Genomic DNA, 13,219 nt, shown 5'->3' on the forward strand with positions numbered 1-13,219 from the left:
GTCTGGTTAATCATCTCAGGGAATCTCGTGTCCACTCTACCTATATCTACCAAAAAGTAAATCTGCCTCACCTCATCATATATTCCATGTACAAAAGCTACCTGTATCCCGTTTACCTGTGTGAGAGATAGTTGCATGCATTTTCACTATGCTGGCACTGTTATCATACACACTGCCTAAAGCAGTTTTAACTGAGTATTTTTCCAAAGTTTCAGCATATCTATCATGCTACATACTAAAAACAGAAAATTACAGTGTGTAACAGTTTCAGATATGTAGGGAACACTCAGGGATATAATTGCTTTATAAGTTTCTGATCTTTAGAATTAAAACAATAACAATGGCACAAAGTATGAGAAAGTGCATGCAAATGAACCCCTTTTCTTATAATCACTGTAGAATCTTCTCCCCCTGCATCCCTTCTCTCATACACACACACACACACACACACACACGTGCAATTTAACAGCAGAGACAACCCCAGCTTTGGATTTAAAATCTGAAACTAATGTCCTGTGTCACCTTCAGCAAGACCTAAATAAAACACCTTGCATCTCAGCTTCCTCAGCTATAAAGAAGGGATAATAATATCTGTCTTGCCAGGTTGCTTTGAGGATTAGAAATAATCTATATCAAGCAAGTGCCTGGAATATAGACGGTGATCAATAAAAGTTAGAAATTATGTTAGCTGTTATTCAGACAATAAAAGGAGAGTCAGAGTAGGAAAAGTCTAAACAAACATTTTCAGAATATAAAATAGGAAATGCAAACATCCTGTTATTAAAGCTGTGATTAACAGAGACAAGAAGGAACATACCAAGAAAAGAGATGAAAGAAGAAATGTGGGCATCCCCAATAGCCGTAAAATGATCTAACATAGAAGGAATGCAGTTAGAAATAAAGTCTGTCCAGACCAATGTATACAAATGCCACCAATTATAAAATACCTACAGGAAAACTGAAGTAGTATAAATTGAATTAATAATAAAAACATTTGGGACAGAAATATACCTGATAAGGAAACAGCTTGGAGTTTCTTCAGGCAAACTTGAAGCTATAGGCTATTCTACCAAATGATGCAAAGACTCCTATATAATCCTAATTCAGTTTATTTCTGGATATTTTTTCTGCACATTTTATTATATTTAAACATAATCTAGATACATTTACTGCTTACTCAGATGGCTTTTTAAAAATGTTATTTTATTTTAATTTATTTTTTAAAAAGCTTTTAATGTTGTGTTGGAGTATAACCGATTAACAGCGCTATGGTAGTTTCAGCTGAACAGCAAAGGGACTCAGCATACACATACATGAACCCATTCTCCCCCAGACTCTCCTCTTATCCTATTTTGGGATATTCTTGCTATTTGGCTACTGCGACTCATCCACTTCATTATTTTAGCACTTGTTGTCATTCAGGGCTCAACTCACGTATCACCCCAAGCCAGAGGCCTTCCCTGATGACTAGAGCCAAAGCACTTCCTCCCATTCCTGTTTCTTTGTAAGAGCTTCCTGTCATGTTTCCTTCACTGCATTTCAGTACCCAGAATTATTTACTTCAAGTGTGTGTTTCTAGTCACAGTATGTAACATGCATACTAATAGTTGGTTATATTTCCAATAATTATATTCAACTAGAATGTAAGTTCTCTGAAGAGGAGACCTCTGTCTTCTTTATTGCTGCACTCTAATACATAAGAGTTGCTTGATAATTATGGACTGAATGGTTGATTAACTGTGATAGGATGGGCACCATAAACATTTGGTATAAGCATAGGCAGGCTTTGATACATGTTTGAAAACTATTGTAATATAAACTGTGTAGATATTTTACTTCTCAAACACCCACAAAAATTTCAGTCACTGATGATGTTCTTCATGGTGGCCCCAGAAGCTATTTCTTGCTATTTATTCATATTATCACTATAGAATTTAATCTTTATTTTCCTCGTATTATCATTTAACTGCATCATTTGCAAAGAAATTTAGTTTTCTACTATATTTTAGATATTAAGCAATAGGAAAGCAGTGTCAATTGCCTATTCTTATTGCATTTCACCATATATAACTCAACAAAGAACAAATCTCAGAATAGGTGTTCAGTTCATTATCTCAAATGGTTTTCTTACAAAGTGGATGAGCAAACTGATTGATTTTTTCAGTGCCACTGTTGAAAGTCAAAATCTTTTGTGAGACCTCTCTTGGTTGTGTATGTTTGACTAAACCTCTTTTCTTCTTTATCACAATATACACAGCTTTGCCATTCAAATTTCTGCATGCAAAACTGGTGAAACAAAACTCTCAGAGAAATAGGCAGATTGATAATGTAAGACTAAGAAAGAGTTTGACTCTCACACACAGAACGTGGATAAACATTCATTTTGGCAGACAAAGACACTAGTTATTTTAGTTGTACTTTCCCAGGAAATTACACTGATGGGAGTAAACTATAAAATAAAATTACCTGGTGCTGAGGTGGGCTTTCCTCGTGGCTCAGAAGGTAAAGAATCTGCCTGCAAAGCAGGAGATCTGAGTTCGATCCCTGGATTGGGAAGATTCCTTGGAGAAGGGAATGGCAACCCACCCCTGGAGAGTATTCTTGCCTGGAGAGTTCCATGAACAGAGGAGCCTGGCTAGCTACAGTCCACGGGGTCACAGAGTTGGACAACTGAGCTCCTAACACACTGGCACACTGGCACACTGGCAAGATGTTACAATATTTCTAGATTCAAATTTAGAGGAATCAAGGGATTATTTATATTGTGTGCATGCTCAGTCACTCAGTCTGATTCTGTGACCCCATGGACTATAGCCTACCAGGCTCCTCTGTCCATGTAATTTTTCAGGCAAGCATACTGGAGTGAGTTACCATTTCCTTCTCCAGGGGGTCTTCCCAACCCAGGGATCGAGCCTGTGAGTCCTCTGTCTCCTGCATTGGCAAGTGCATTCTTTACCATTGCACCACCTTGGAAGCACTTTAAGTATAATAAGTGTGAAAAAAAATAATATCCATGACTGAATTAGGATTATATAGGAGTCTTTGGATCATATGATAGAAGAGTCTGTAGCTTCAAGTTTGCCTATATCTCATGCATCCCAGGAATCTAGCCATCCAACTCTGAGAAGGGGCAGTCACCTTAGTTGCTGGTGCTTCTGACAAGGACCAGGAAGTCAGATCTCAGGATGAATATCTGCAATAAACCAGTCCATCAGCAAGCGTAATCTCTTTCTGCTGCTTCAGTTGCCTAACTAATCTGAACAAAGGGAAAAAAAAGAGTTTATGGGAGATCACAGAATAAACTTCCCAGGTGGTGCTAGTGGTAAAGAACCTGCCTGCCAATGCAGGAGACATAATAAACGTGGGTTTGATCCCTGGATTGGGCAAATTCCCCTGAAGTAGGAAATGGCAACCTGGTTCAGTATTCTTGCCTGGAAAATCCCATGGACAGTGGAGCTTGGCAGGTTACAGTCCAGGGGGTTGCAAAGAATTGAACACGACTGAGCGACTGAGCCCACAGAGTAAGCACTTTTTTTTATAGAGCACAATTTAATGTTGTTTAATATATTAACTCATTTAATGTTCTCAATAACTGTGCAAGGTAAACAATATTAATCATGATTTAATGGATGAGAAACCTGAAGTCCAGAGAGTTTGGGGAAATTGCTTAAGACACAAGCCTCCTGAGCTCACACTCTTAACTACGGAGCTCTGCTGCCCCACCAAAGTAAATAGGAATGATTTATGACAGATATTAGCTTCAATGAGAAGAACTGGCAAGATTTTGACCCTGAATTGTAGAAAAAAAATAAAAGTGTTGCCCAGAAATATAAATAATTCAAAGATTCACATGCGGGTATGAGTGTATCTATAATAGTGAATACAGCAGAACGGAAGCTTTGGTTGGTGTTGGCATTTGTTACCAGTGCCAGTTTCTCAGTCCTGTCTGACACTTTGCAACCCCATAGACTATAGCCCACCAGGCTCCTCTGTGTCCATGGAATTTTCCAGGCAAGAATACTGGAGTGGGTAGCCATTCCCTCCTCCAGAGGATCTTCCCGACCAAGGGATCAAACCTGGGTCTCCTGCACTGCAAGCAGAGGCCCCTGAATAGGTTTGAAGTATTTGTTGACGATTCACCATGAGACAAAAAGATTGTGCCAACATATAAACAATCTATATCAAAAGCAACCGGTTACTTCATCCAGAATCTTTTCTTTTTTCCTGCAGTGAAATGTTCTTGTTGAAGCATGCAGTGCAGTAATTCATATTGTGACACAAATTTATTTTATTTTTACTAGTGTTTCTATTTTCTGCAATCAGTTGTTATGTAAGATAGATAAGACCTGTTGCGCTTATTGGCTTGTAATCAACTACTTGATCACAGTTTCTATAGATGAATTCATCAAGATATTCAAGATGTATAGGAGAACCTTTTGTGAGGCGAATTCCCACAGATTGCATACATAACTGGCATTTTTGTATTACACTGTACTCTTGTTCCAGTGAAAGATGGTGATGGAAAATGCATCAGTTCTGTGATAGGGATCTGGTTCAATGATTTGTCGAGGAAACACTTTCAGGAAAAGCTTATAAGGGAAAATGTGGAACAGGAAAAAGCAGAGCACAATGCAGTCTTAGAAAAGTCAGGCCTCGACTGGATCTGCAGGGAGAGAGCTAATCATACAAATTGTCTGACCTTGAAGCAAGCTGGTCAGGCTGTCACAGCCCTGAATCAGTCAATCACTGGACACGGGCCATCTCTGGAAAGTGGCAAGGGATGCATGACTTCCTGTCAAGTGGCTTCTATTTGGCCAAGGCAGTACTGTCTCCCCAGCTTGTCAGAAATAGGGTGTTTCCTTCAGTGGAGGAAAAGGCATTCAACCTCTATCACTGCCCCATCCACACCTTGTACCACAAAGCTATACCTGCTTCTCATAGTACACTCACTCACCCAGGCACAATTTTTCCACAATTGTGAACATAATTCCTGGGGAAACCTATAAGAGGAAGGTCATTAGGAGAAACTGCAGCCTCATTGCTGCAGCCAGTTCCAAAGCTGAAACCAATGCACATTTTCTCCATATTTTCCCACCTCTGTATCCCCTACTCTGGCTTTCCCCCACCAGTGGGTAACAGTCCTGCTGGTATGGAAAGCTGACCTGGTGTGTTGAGTAGCTTCGGGACCAACTTCAGTAGCAGCAGCTTTAGTTTGTCCCACTAATTCCTTTCTTATAATTTTCTCTGGGAATTATGACAGAGGAAGGCTATGCCTGGATAAAGATAACTTATGAAGAACTGTACCAAAAAGATCTTCACGACCCAGTTAATCATAATGGTGTGATCACTCACCTAGAGCCAGACATCCTGGAATGTGAAGTCAAGTGGGCCTTAGAAAGCATCACTACGAACAAAGCTTGTGGAGGTGATGGAATTCCAGTTGAGCTATTTCAAATCCTGAAAGATGAAGCCGTGAAAGTGCTGCACTCAATATGTCAGCAAATTTGGAAAACTCAGCAGTGGCCACAGGACTGGAAGAGGTCAGTTTTCATTCCAATCCCAAAGAAAGGCAATGCCAAAGAATACTCAAACTATTACACAATTGCACTCATCTCACACACTAGTAAAGTAATGCTCAAAATTCTCCAAGCCAGGCTTCAGCAATATGTGAACTGTGAAATTCCAGATGTTCAAGCTGGTTTTAGCAAAGGCAGAGGAACCAGAAATCAAATTGCCAACATCTGCTGGATCATGGAAAAAGCAAGAGAGTTCCAGAAAAGCATCTGTTTCTGCTTTATTGACTATGCCGAAGCCTTTGACTGTGTGGATCACAGTAAACTGTGGATAATTCTGAAAGAGATGACCACCTGACCTGCCTCCTCAGAAATCTGTATGCAGGTCAGGAAGCAACAGTTAGAACTGGACATGGAACAACAGACTGGATCCAAATAGGAAAAGGAGTACATCGTGCTTATTTATCTTATAAGCAGAGTACATCATGAGAAAAACTGGGCTGGATGAAGCACAAGCTGGAATCAAGATTGCCAGGAGAAATATCAATAACCTCAGATATGCAGATGACATCACCCTTATGGCAGAAAGTTAAGAAGAACTAAAGAGCCTCTTGATGAAAGTGAAAGAGGAGAGTGAAAAAGTTGACTTAAAGCTCAACATTCAGAAAACGAAGATAGTGGCATCTGGTCCCATCACTTCATGGCAAATAGATGAGCAAACATTGGAAACAGTGGCTGAATTTATTTTGGAGGGGGGGCTCCAAAATCACTGCAGATGGTGATTTCAGCCATGAAAATAAGAGATGCTTACTCCTTGGAAGGAAAGTTGTGACCAACCTAAACAGCATATTCAAAAGCAGAGACATTGCTTTGCCAACAAAGGTCTGTCTAGTCAAAGCTATGGTTTTTCCAGTAGTCATGTATGGATGCGAGAGTTGGACCATAAGGAAGGCTGAGGGCTGAAGAATTGATGTGTTTGAACTGTGGTGTTGGAGAAGACTCTTGAGAGTCCCTTGGACAGCAAGGACATCAAACCAGTCAATCCTAAAGGAAATCATTCCTGAACATTCATTGGAAGGACTGAAGCTGAAGCTCCATTACTTTGGCACCTGATTCGAAGAGCCTACTCATTGGAAAAAAAAAACCCTGATACTGAAAAAGACTGAAGGCAGGAGAAGAAGGGGGCAACAGGATGAGATGGTTGGATGGCATCACTGAATCAATGGCCATGATGCAGAGGCATCAGTGAGACCATGATAGGTAACATGGGGTCTGGGCACTTGTAAAGTTTACTCGTAGCCTTCGTATCTTCTTGAAATAAATTGCAGCTGTATCACTCCATCTTATAATGAATAGCTCCTGGGTATGCTTGAACTTGACTTGGTTGGTCTGTCAGTATTAAACTTATGATAGTGAATTGTGACCACATGATTACTTTGAAAATCCATGACAAACATAATCTCTTCCAGGGCCCAGTAGCATGCCAGGAGCTACTGTTTGAATGAGGTGCTGCAGAACCTTAAGGGTAAACACTGTGCTTCTCCTCTGGGACTTGACCAGAACTCTGTTTGGTGTCCTTTTATACCATAGAGGCCATGGTCCCATGGGTCTGCCACAATGCATGGCCCAAGTGGGAGGACTGCTTAGACTTCAGACTTACCTCTTGCAGGGCTCTTTCTTGTTCTGGGTTCCCTCAAAACCAGCAGGTTTCTGCATCATTCAGTCAGTGACTCAGAGAAGTATTTCCTAGGTCAAAAAAAAAAAAAAAAGTGTCTAAAACCCAAAAGAAGCCTATAAAGCTTTGTGCTTCTATCTTAGTGAAAGTGCAAGTGTTAGTCACTCAGTCATGTCCAACTCTTTGAGACCCCATTTACTGTAGCCCGCCAGGTTTCTCTGTCCATGGAATTCTGCAGGTAAGAATACTGGAGTGGGTTGCCATTCTCTCCATCAGGGGTCTTCCAAAGCCAGGGATCAAACCCAGGTCTCCTGCATGGCAGGCAGATTCTTTATTGTCTGAGCCACCAAGGAAGCCTCTCTATCTTAGTAGTAGGAATTGCAAAGTACAATACTCACCTTTTACTTTGGAAGGCATGTCACCACATGCTCCAGGCCCCTGGGCCTCTAAAAACCAACCAAGGTGATAGGCTCCTGAAACTTGGCTGGTTTAGTAAAAGCATTCTTCAGAGGAACTTGGGTGACATATTACTAGAGCAGATATGGATTAAAAAAAAAAAACTGGTTTAAGTACATAAATATGCACCATAAATGATTAATTATCTTATGCCATTTTTAAATTGAATAATAAATGTAAAATTATAATTGTTAATGGTCAACATATAGTTTTTAAAAAGAATTTTGCAAAAATAATTTTTGAATATATTTATTAATTAGATTACCAATATAATAAAACCATTTTGTCAGTCAATAGATATTTTAAACGAAACCCTGTATGTGAGACAGCAAAAGAGACACACATGTATAGAACAGTCTTTTGGACTCTTTGGGAGAGGGAGGGGGGGATGATTTGGGAGAATGGCATTGAAACATGTATAATATCATATAAGAAACAAATTGCCAGTCCAGGTTCGATGCAGGATACAGGATGCTTGGGGCTGGTGCACTGGGATGACCCAGAGGGATGGTATGGGGAGGGAGGTGGGAGGGGGGTTCAGGATTGGGAACACATATACACCCGTGGCAGATTCATGTTGATGTACGGCAAAACCAATACAATATTGTAAATTAATTAGCCTCTAATTAAAATAAATAAATTTAAATTAAAAAAAAAGTGGTATCACTATCGTTTACCCTTTTTTTAAAGATTATTTAGTTACTTATGGCTGTCCTGGGTCTTGTTGCTTTGCATGGGCTTTCCCTAGTTGCGGCCAGCGGGGGCTACTCTTGGTGCAGCACTCGGGCTCTTCACTGCAGTGACATCTCTTGCTGTGGAGCACAGGCTTTAGGGCACACAGGCTTCAGTAGTCGTGGCACATGGGTTCAGTACTTGCGGCTCACAGGCTGTAGAGTATAGACTCGATGGCTGTGGCACATGGGCCACGAGTTCAGCGGCATGTGGAATCTTCCCAGACTGGGGACTGAACCAGTGTCCCTTGCATTGGCAGGTGGATTCTTATCCACTGAACCACTAGGGAAGTCCTTAGGACTCTTAGTTCTCAAGTGTCATGAATTGGATGGTAAATTTGGACCTCTATACTTGAACGGAATGGAGGCTGGTATAAGAGAAAGTTGAGATGGAGATAAAATTGGATATATGGCTATGTTGGTCATTTCCTCACCACGTCTGTGCAACAGTGACATATACACAATTTAAATTATTGTTTAGGAGGAAAGTAGGGACTAGAAATAATGATCTACATGGCATCTGCTTGTGGAATATGGCCAAACTATGAGATTATCTGGATCAGCAGAGAACAGCATACAGTGTAAAAAGGGAAGAAAAAATTGGCTAAGTCCAGAGTTCAAGGATGACTTTCCAGCCCTCTAGAGAAAAACAAGTAGGAATAATTAGGGCAGAGCACAGATATCTGAAAACCTGAGTTCAAACCAGGTAGAGACAAGCTAAGGATCAAGTATACAGATATAAAACATGAATTCAGAGGTAGGGTGGAAACTCAGAAGTTAGAACACTGAGCCAAGCCTGAGAAGAGTGATGGCAGGAGAGACTTGATGCAGAGTTCTAGCCTTGAAGGAAAGGAAGGTGCCATTTTAGAAGGAAACAATTTGAAAATCAGAACCAGAACAAGGTCTATCTCCTAGCTGAAGGGTAGTAGGCAAGAATTTGATGCTGTGGTTTGACAATTTTTATGGAACAGAGCCAGGTATTGATCACACGATAAGATTCATTATTCTTCCTTCTTGCAGAATCCATGTGATGATAAAAGACACAAAGACATATGGTCCAGAGAGAAAACTTGCGACCACTTACCAAAATTCCTTGTGATCGGGCCACAAAAAACAGGTAAGACTAACCAACTGTGCAGTTTGTGGGGGGTTTTGCATTTGTTTGTCATGAAACACAATGTCATATAGTATTAGATTAAGTTTGCCTTGGTGAAATATTTAGACAGCCATTCAAGTTCATTATTGAATTTCTCTTCATCCCTATGGATCATCTTTATGCCATGATCCTCAAAGGGACCCTAAAGTTGCTCATTTAATTAATTAAGACTTATTTTAAAGCTGTTCAACAGACAACACACTTTTGACAACTCTGAGCTTATATGTCACAGTTGTGGCATCTGATTTTTAATTTCTACCCTTTTTTGTGGCTTTGCCTAATTAACTGCTGAATTAAATTATAAAAGAGAACTTTGGCTTCATTCAAACTATTTTATACTGCATATCAACCTTGAATTGGCTTTTTTTCAGAACCACTGTCATTATCACCTTCAAATATTCTACCTGTGTGGTTTGTTTGTTTCTTTGCTTGTTTTCAAATAATCTTTATGTATACATATGGTTTGGATTTATTTTCTGATGCACCTTATGCTTATTAGGCAGCTTTTCCCCATGATATTTTCTCATGTGCTGAAGGACATGTGTATAACAATGCAGTAAAAGAGAGTGACAGTATTTCGCCAATGAGATGACACTTTCAATTAGACTATTTTATACTTTCTTCAGCATGTGACAGCTTTATATACTTTGCTCATGTCCTGATTAATTAAACTTTTTATTGACTTGCTGTATTTTGAATTCACAACTCTGACTAGAAGCATTTTCATCAGTGAGTGCACAAGCCATAACACAAAACAAACAGTGACGATAAATAAGCCTGGCCCAGATGAAGATATTTGTAATACAAGCAAGTAGATCATTTTAAAGGTTGTGGGCAAAATTTCCAGACTATTAGATATTGGCTGTTGAAATCTTTTTTTCCTCCAGGAATATAAATTGCGTTGCAACAATAAGTTACATGTGTGCAGGGAGAGAAAAAATGCAGCGCGTATTTTCATATATATCACTTTTGTTATTGTTCTTGTTATTTAAAATGTTCATTAATTTTCCACCAACTCCCTCACAGCTGTTCTAACACTGGAATGATGACTAAAGAAAGAAAGCATTTCTATGCTGTAAAACTATGTTGAAATTTTAATTTAAAATCATATCTTCTATCATTTGTCATTGAATATTACTACTTCTTAGTTCTACTAGGACACTACAGGTTAGTAAGTATAAATCTAGTTTTCCTCTTTGCTGGTTGTATTTATAAAGACAATAACTTACACCTTTAGATTTTCATATTTGACCTACCAGTGTGGAAATGATAAAGCTTTTCGCTGATTTGAGCTTTCCCAAGATGAACAAACAAGTCAAAGAAATTGGATGATGATTTTTATATGCTATAAAAATGAAATCTCCTTAAGGGCATTTATTAAATTTTGCCCTGCCATTTCACTAGGAGCCACCATTCTGGATTTCCTAGGTGCCCTAAGACCTATTGTTACTTTCTTTATCTACACAGTTCTCTGTGATCTCTTCTTCCAGATGCCCAGCTGCTATCATTATTGTTCTGCCAGTCCACCTGTGTAGTTCATTCCACGCTCTCCTAGGGTTGGGAAACCCAACGAAGTCTCCTGAGTGCACCATGTTACAAAAAGAAATAACCTTTTCCATAGGGAAGTTTTGATTTATGAGAGCCAGTCATTTCATGGTCCTTCCTGCTATGGCCCTCAATTTCTGCCTTAACCTAGGTTTAGCTGTGACACTCATGCCTTCTGTGATGTCATCCACTCAGTGGTTAACGTCAGCCAGTCTGTTCAGCCTAGTGCCTCATTATCAGGCTTGTCAGGGTAGGACAGTCAACTGCTGTCTTCCACAATCTTGCACCTCTCTTTCTGCCTTTCGGGAAATACTGAAATTTTTAAGGTACAATCTTGGAAAATGCTTCCTCCTGGAAGCCTTCCCTGATAGCCCAAGTCTAAATTACCCATTTTCTCATATATTGGAAAAGCACTCTACTCTTTTCTCATCATGGGACCTTCCTCACCTGTTTACTTGACTCAAATCCACAAATACACTTAAAGTCTACTGAGGCCAGCAAATATGTTTTTCTTATCAAGAGTTATCACCAATCATTACTACAGCGAGTTGTTCAGAGTTGCACTGGTCGACATCTGTTGAATAGTTTGATTAACTTTAATTGATTTGAACATAGTATTAATTGAGGTTCAGGTACTGTGCTGGATGTTTTTGATACTTTAGCCACTCATCTGACTTCAGCAGGGAAATCTAATCACCCAATTTCTGAATTTCTCCCCTAGCTGTATCAACCTACTTAACTTTGACTATGTACTCAGATTAAATGAAATGTTTAGGTCAATAGAACCATGAAGACTAATATAAGAACACAAATCATTGCCACATGAAATGCACTTAACTGCTTTTTAGGAAATCATTTTGACACCGGAATGATTTGGTCTTGCATATTACTTTTTGAGCAAAAATTTTGATAAATATTTGTCTTAGGACTTCCCTGCTGGTCCAGTGGTTACCACTCTGCACTTGCAGTGCAAGGGGGCCTGGATGCAATCCCTTGTTGAGGAAACTAAAATCCCATATGCTACTCCGCAAGCCTCCACCCATAATAATAATACAATATTTTTCTTGTCTTTTATTGCTATATAACCTTTTGTCTCCTTTTCTTTTTTTGTAATAGGAACAACAGCACTTTATTTATTTCTTCTTATGCACCCTTCCATCATCAGCAATCTCCCCAGTCCCAAAACATTTGAAGAAGTCCAATTCTTTAATGGAAACAACTACCACAAGGGAATTGACTGGTAAGCAAAATAACAAAAAACAAAGTCCATTATTAGCACGTGCTCATTCACAGATGGGCAATTATAGGTGTATGCAAGGCATCTACATAATTACAGAATAAATGTGTTATGTTCAATTCTACCATAGTGAATTAAAAATTAATTTATAATGATGATATGTTTAATCAGTGTTGCCTATAATTTGATTTGGACAGTGCAATAATGATAATATTTTTCTGGTAAATTAATATGATTGAATAAAGAGGATTATGGAATATTTTCATCAGAATTATTCATAAGGATATTTAAAATTCTCCTTAAGCATATTATTATTTTACTGAGTCTAGAGGTTTTTTTTTTTTTACTAAATACATAATTTGTCTTCACAATAATGCCTGAGAAAACAAATAAATCAAAAGGTTGTTTTCTTTTATACTCTGTGACTTGTATCTTCATTAAACACATAGATGGTAAATGTTGTATTGTAATCTAAGCTGATATTTGTCATGCAAATACCAGAGCGTTTCTAAAACCTTATTAATGCTAGTCACACAAGTGCATAAGAGGAAAATTACTTTGTACTTAATAAGTTATGAAAATTTTAAAATCACAATATTATCCCTAAACTAAAACAGAATAAACCTGATACTGTAACTGATGTTCACTCTGGTTTTTTTTTCCTAGCCATGTCCCAATTTTTAAGGAAAATATGGCCCTGATTTCCAAATCCCAAGTATATAAGGCAAATTCCCCCTGAGGTAAACTCCCCTCACTGCATACCTGGGTAGCATGTACTGATGGCTCAGTGGGTAAAGAATCCGCCTGCAATGCAGAGACCAAGGAAATGTGGATTGGATCCCTGGGTCAAGACAATCCCCTGGAGGAGGGCACGGCAACCCACTCCAGTATTCTTGCCTGAAAAAT

The 13,219-nt window shown here is 39.0% G+C and overlaps 1 protein-coding gene across 1 annotated transcript in view; it reads left to right on the forward strand.

The window, feature by feature from the left end:
* The window catches only part of LOC133250034 (bifunctional heparan sulfate N-deacetylase/N-sulfotransferase 4-like), a 103,374-nt gene that overhangs the window by 80,815 nt on the left and 9,340 nt on the right, over positions 1 to 13,219 (forward strand). The window contains exons 5-6 of the mRNA XM_061421205.1: positions 9,396 to 9,492; positions 12,193 to 12,316. Coding sequence (XP_061277189.1) covers positions 9,396 to 9,492; positions 12,193 to 12,316 — 221 coding nt within the window. The remainder of the gene's footprint in view (positions 1 to 9,395; positions 9,493 to 12,192; positions 12,317 to 13,219) is intronic.

This window comes from Bos javanicus, chromosome 6 (genome assembly GCF_032452875.1).
Source record: "Bos javanicus breed banteng chromosome 6, ARS-OSU_banteng_1.0, whole genome shotgun sequence".
Lineage (NCBI taxonomy): Eukaryota > Metazoa > Chordata > Mammalia > Artiodactyla > Bovidae > Bos > Bos javanicus.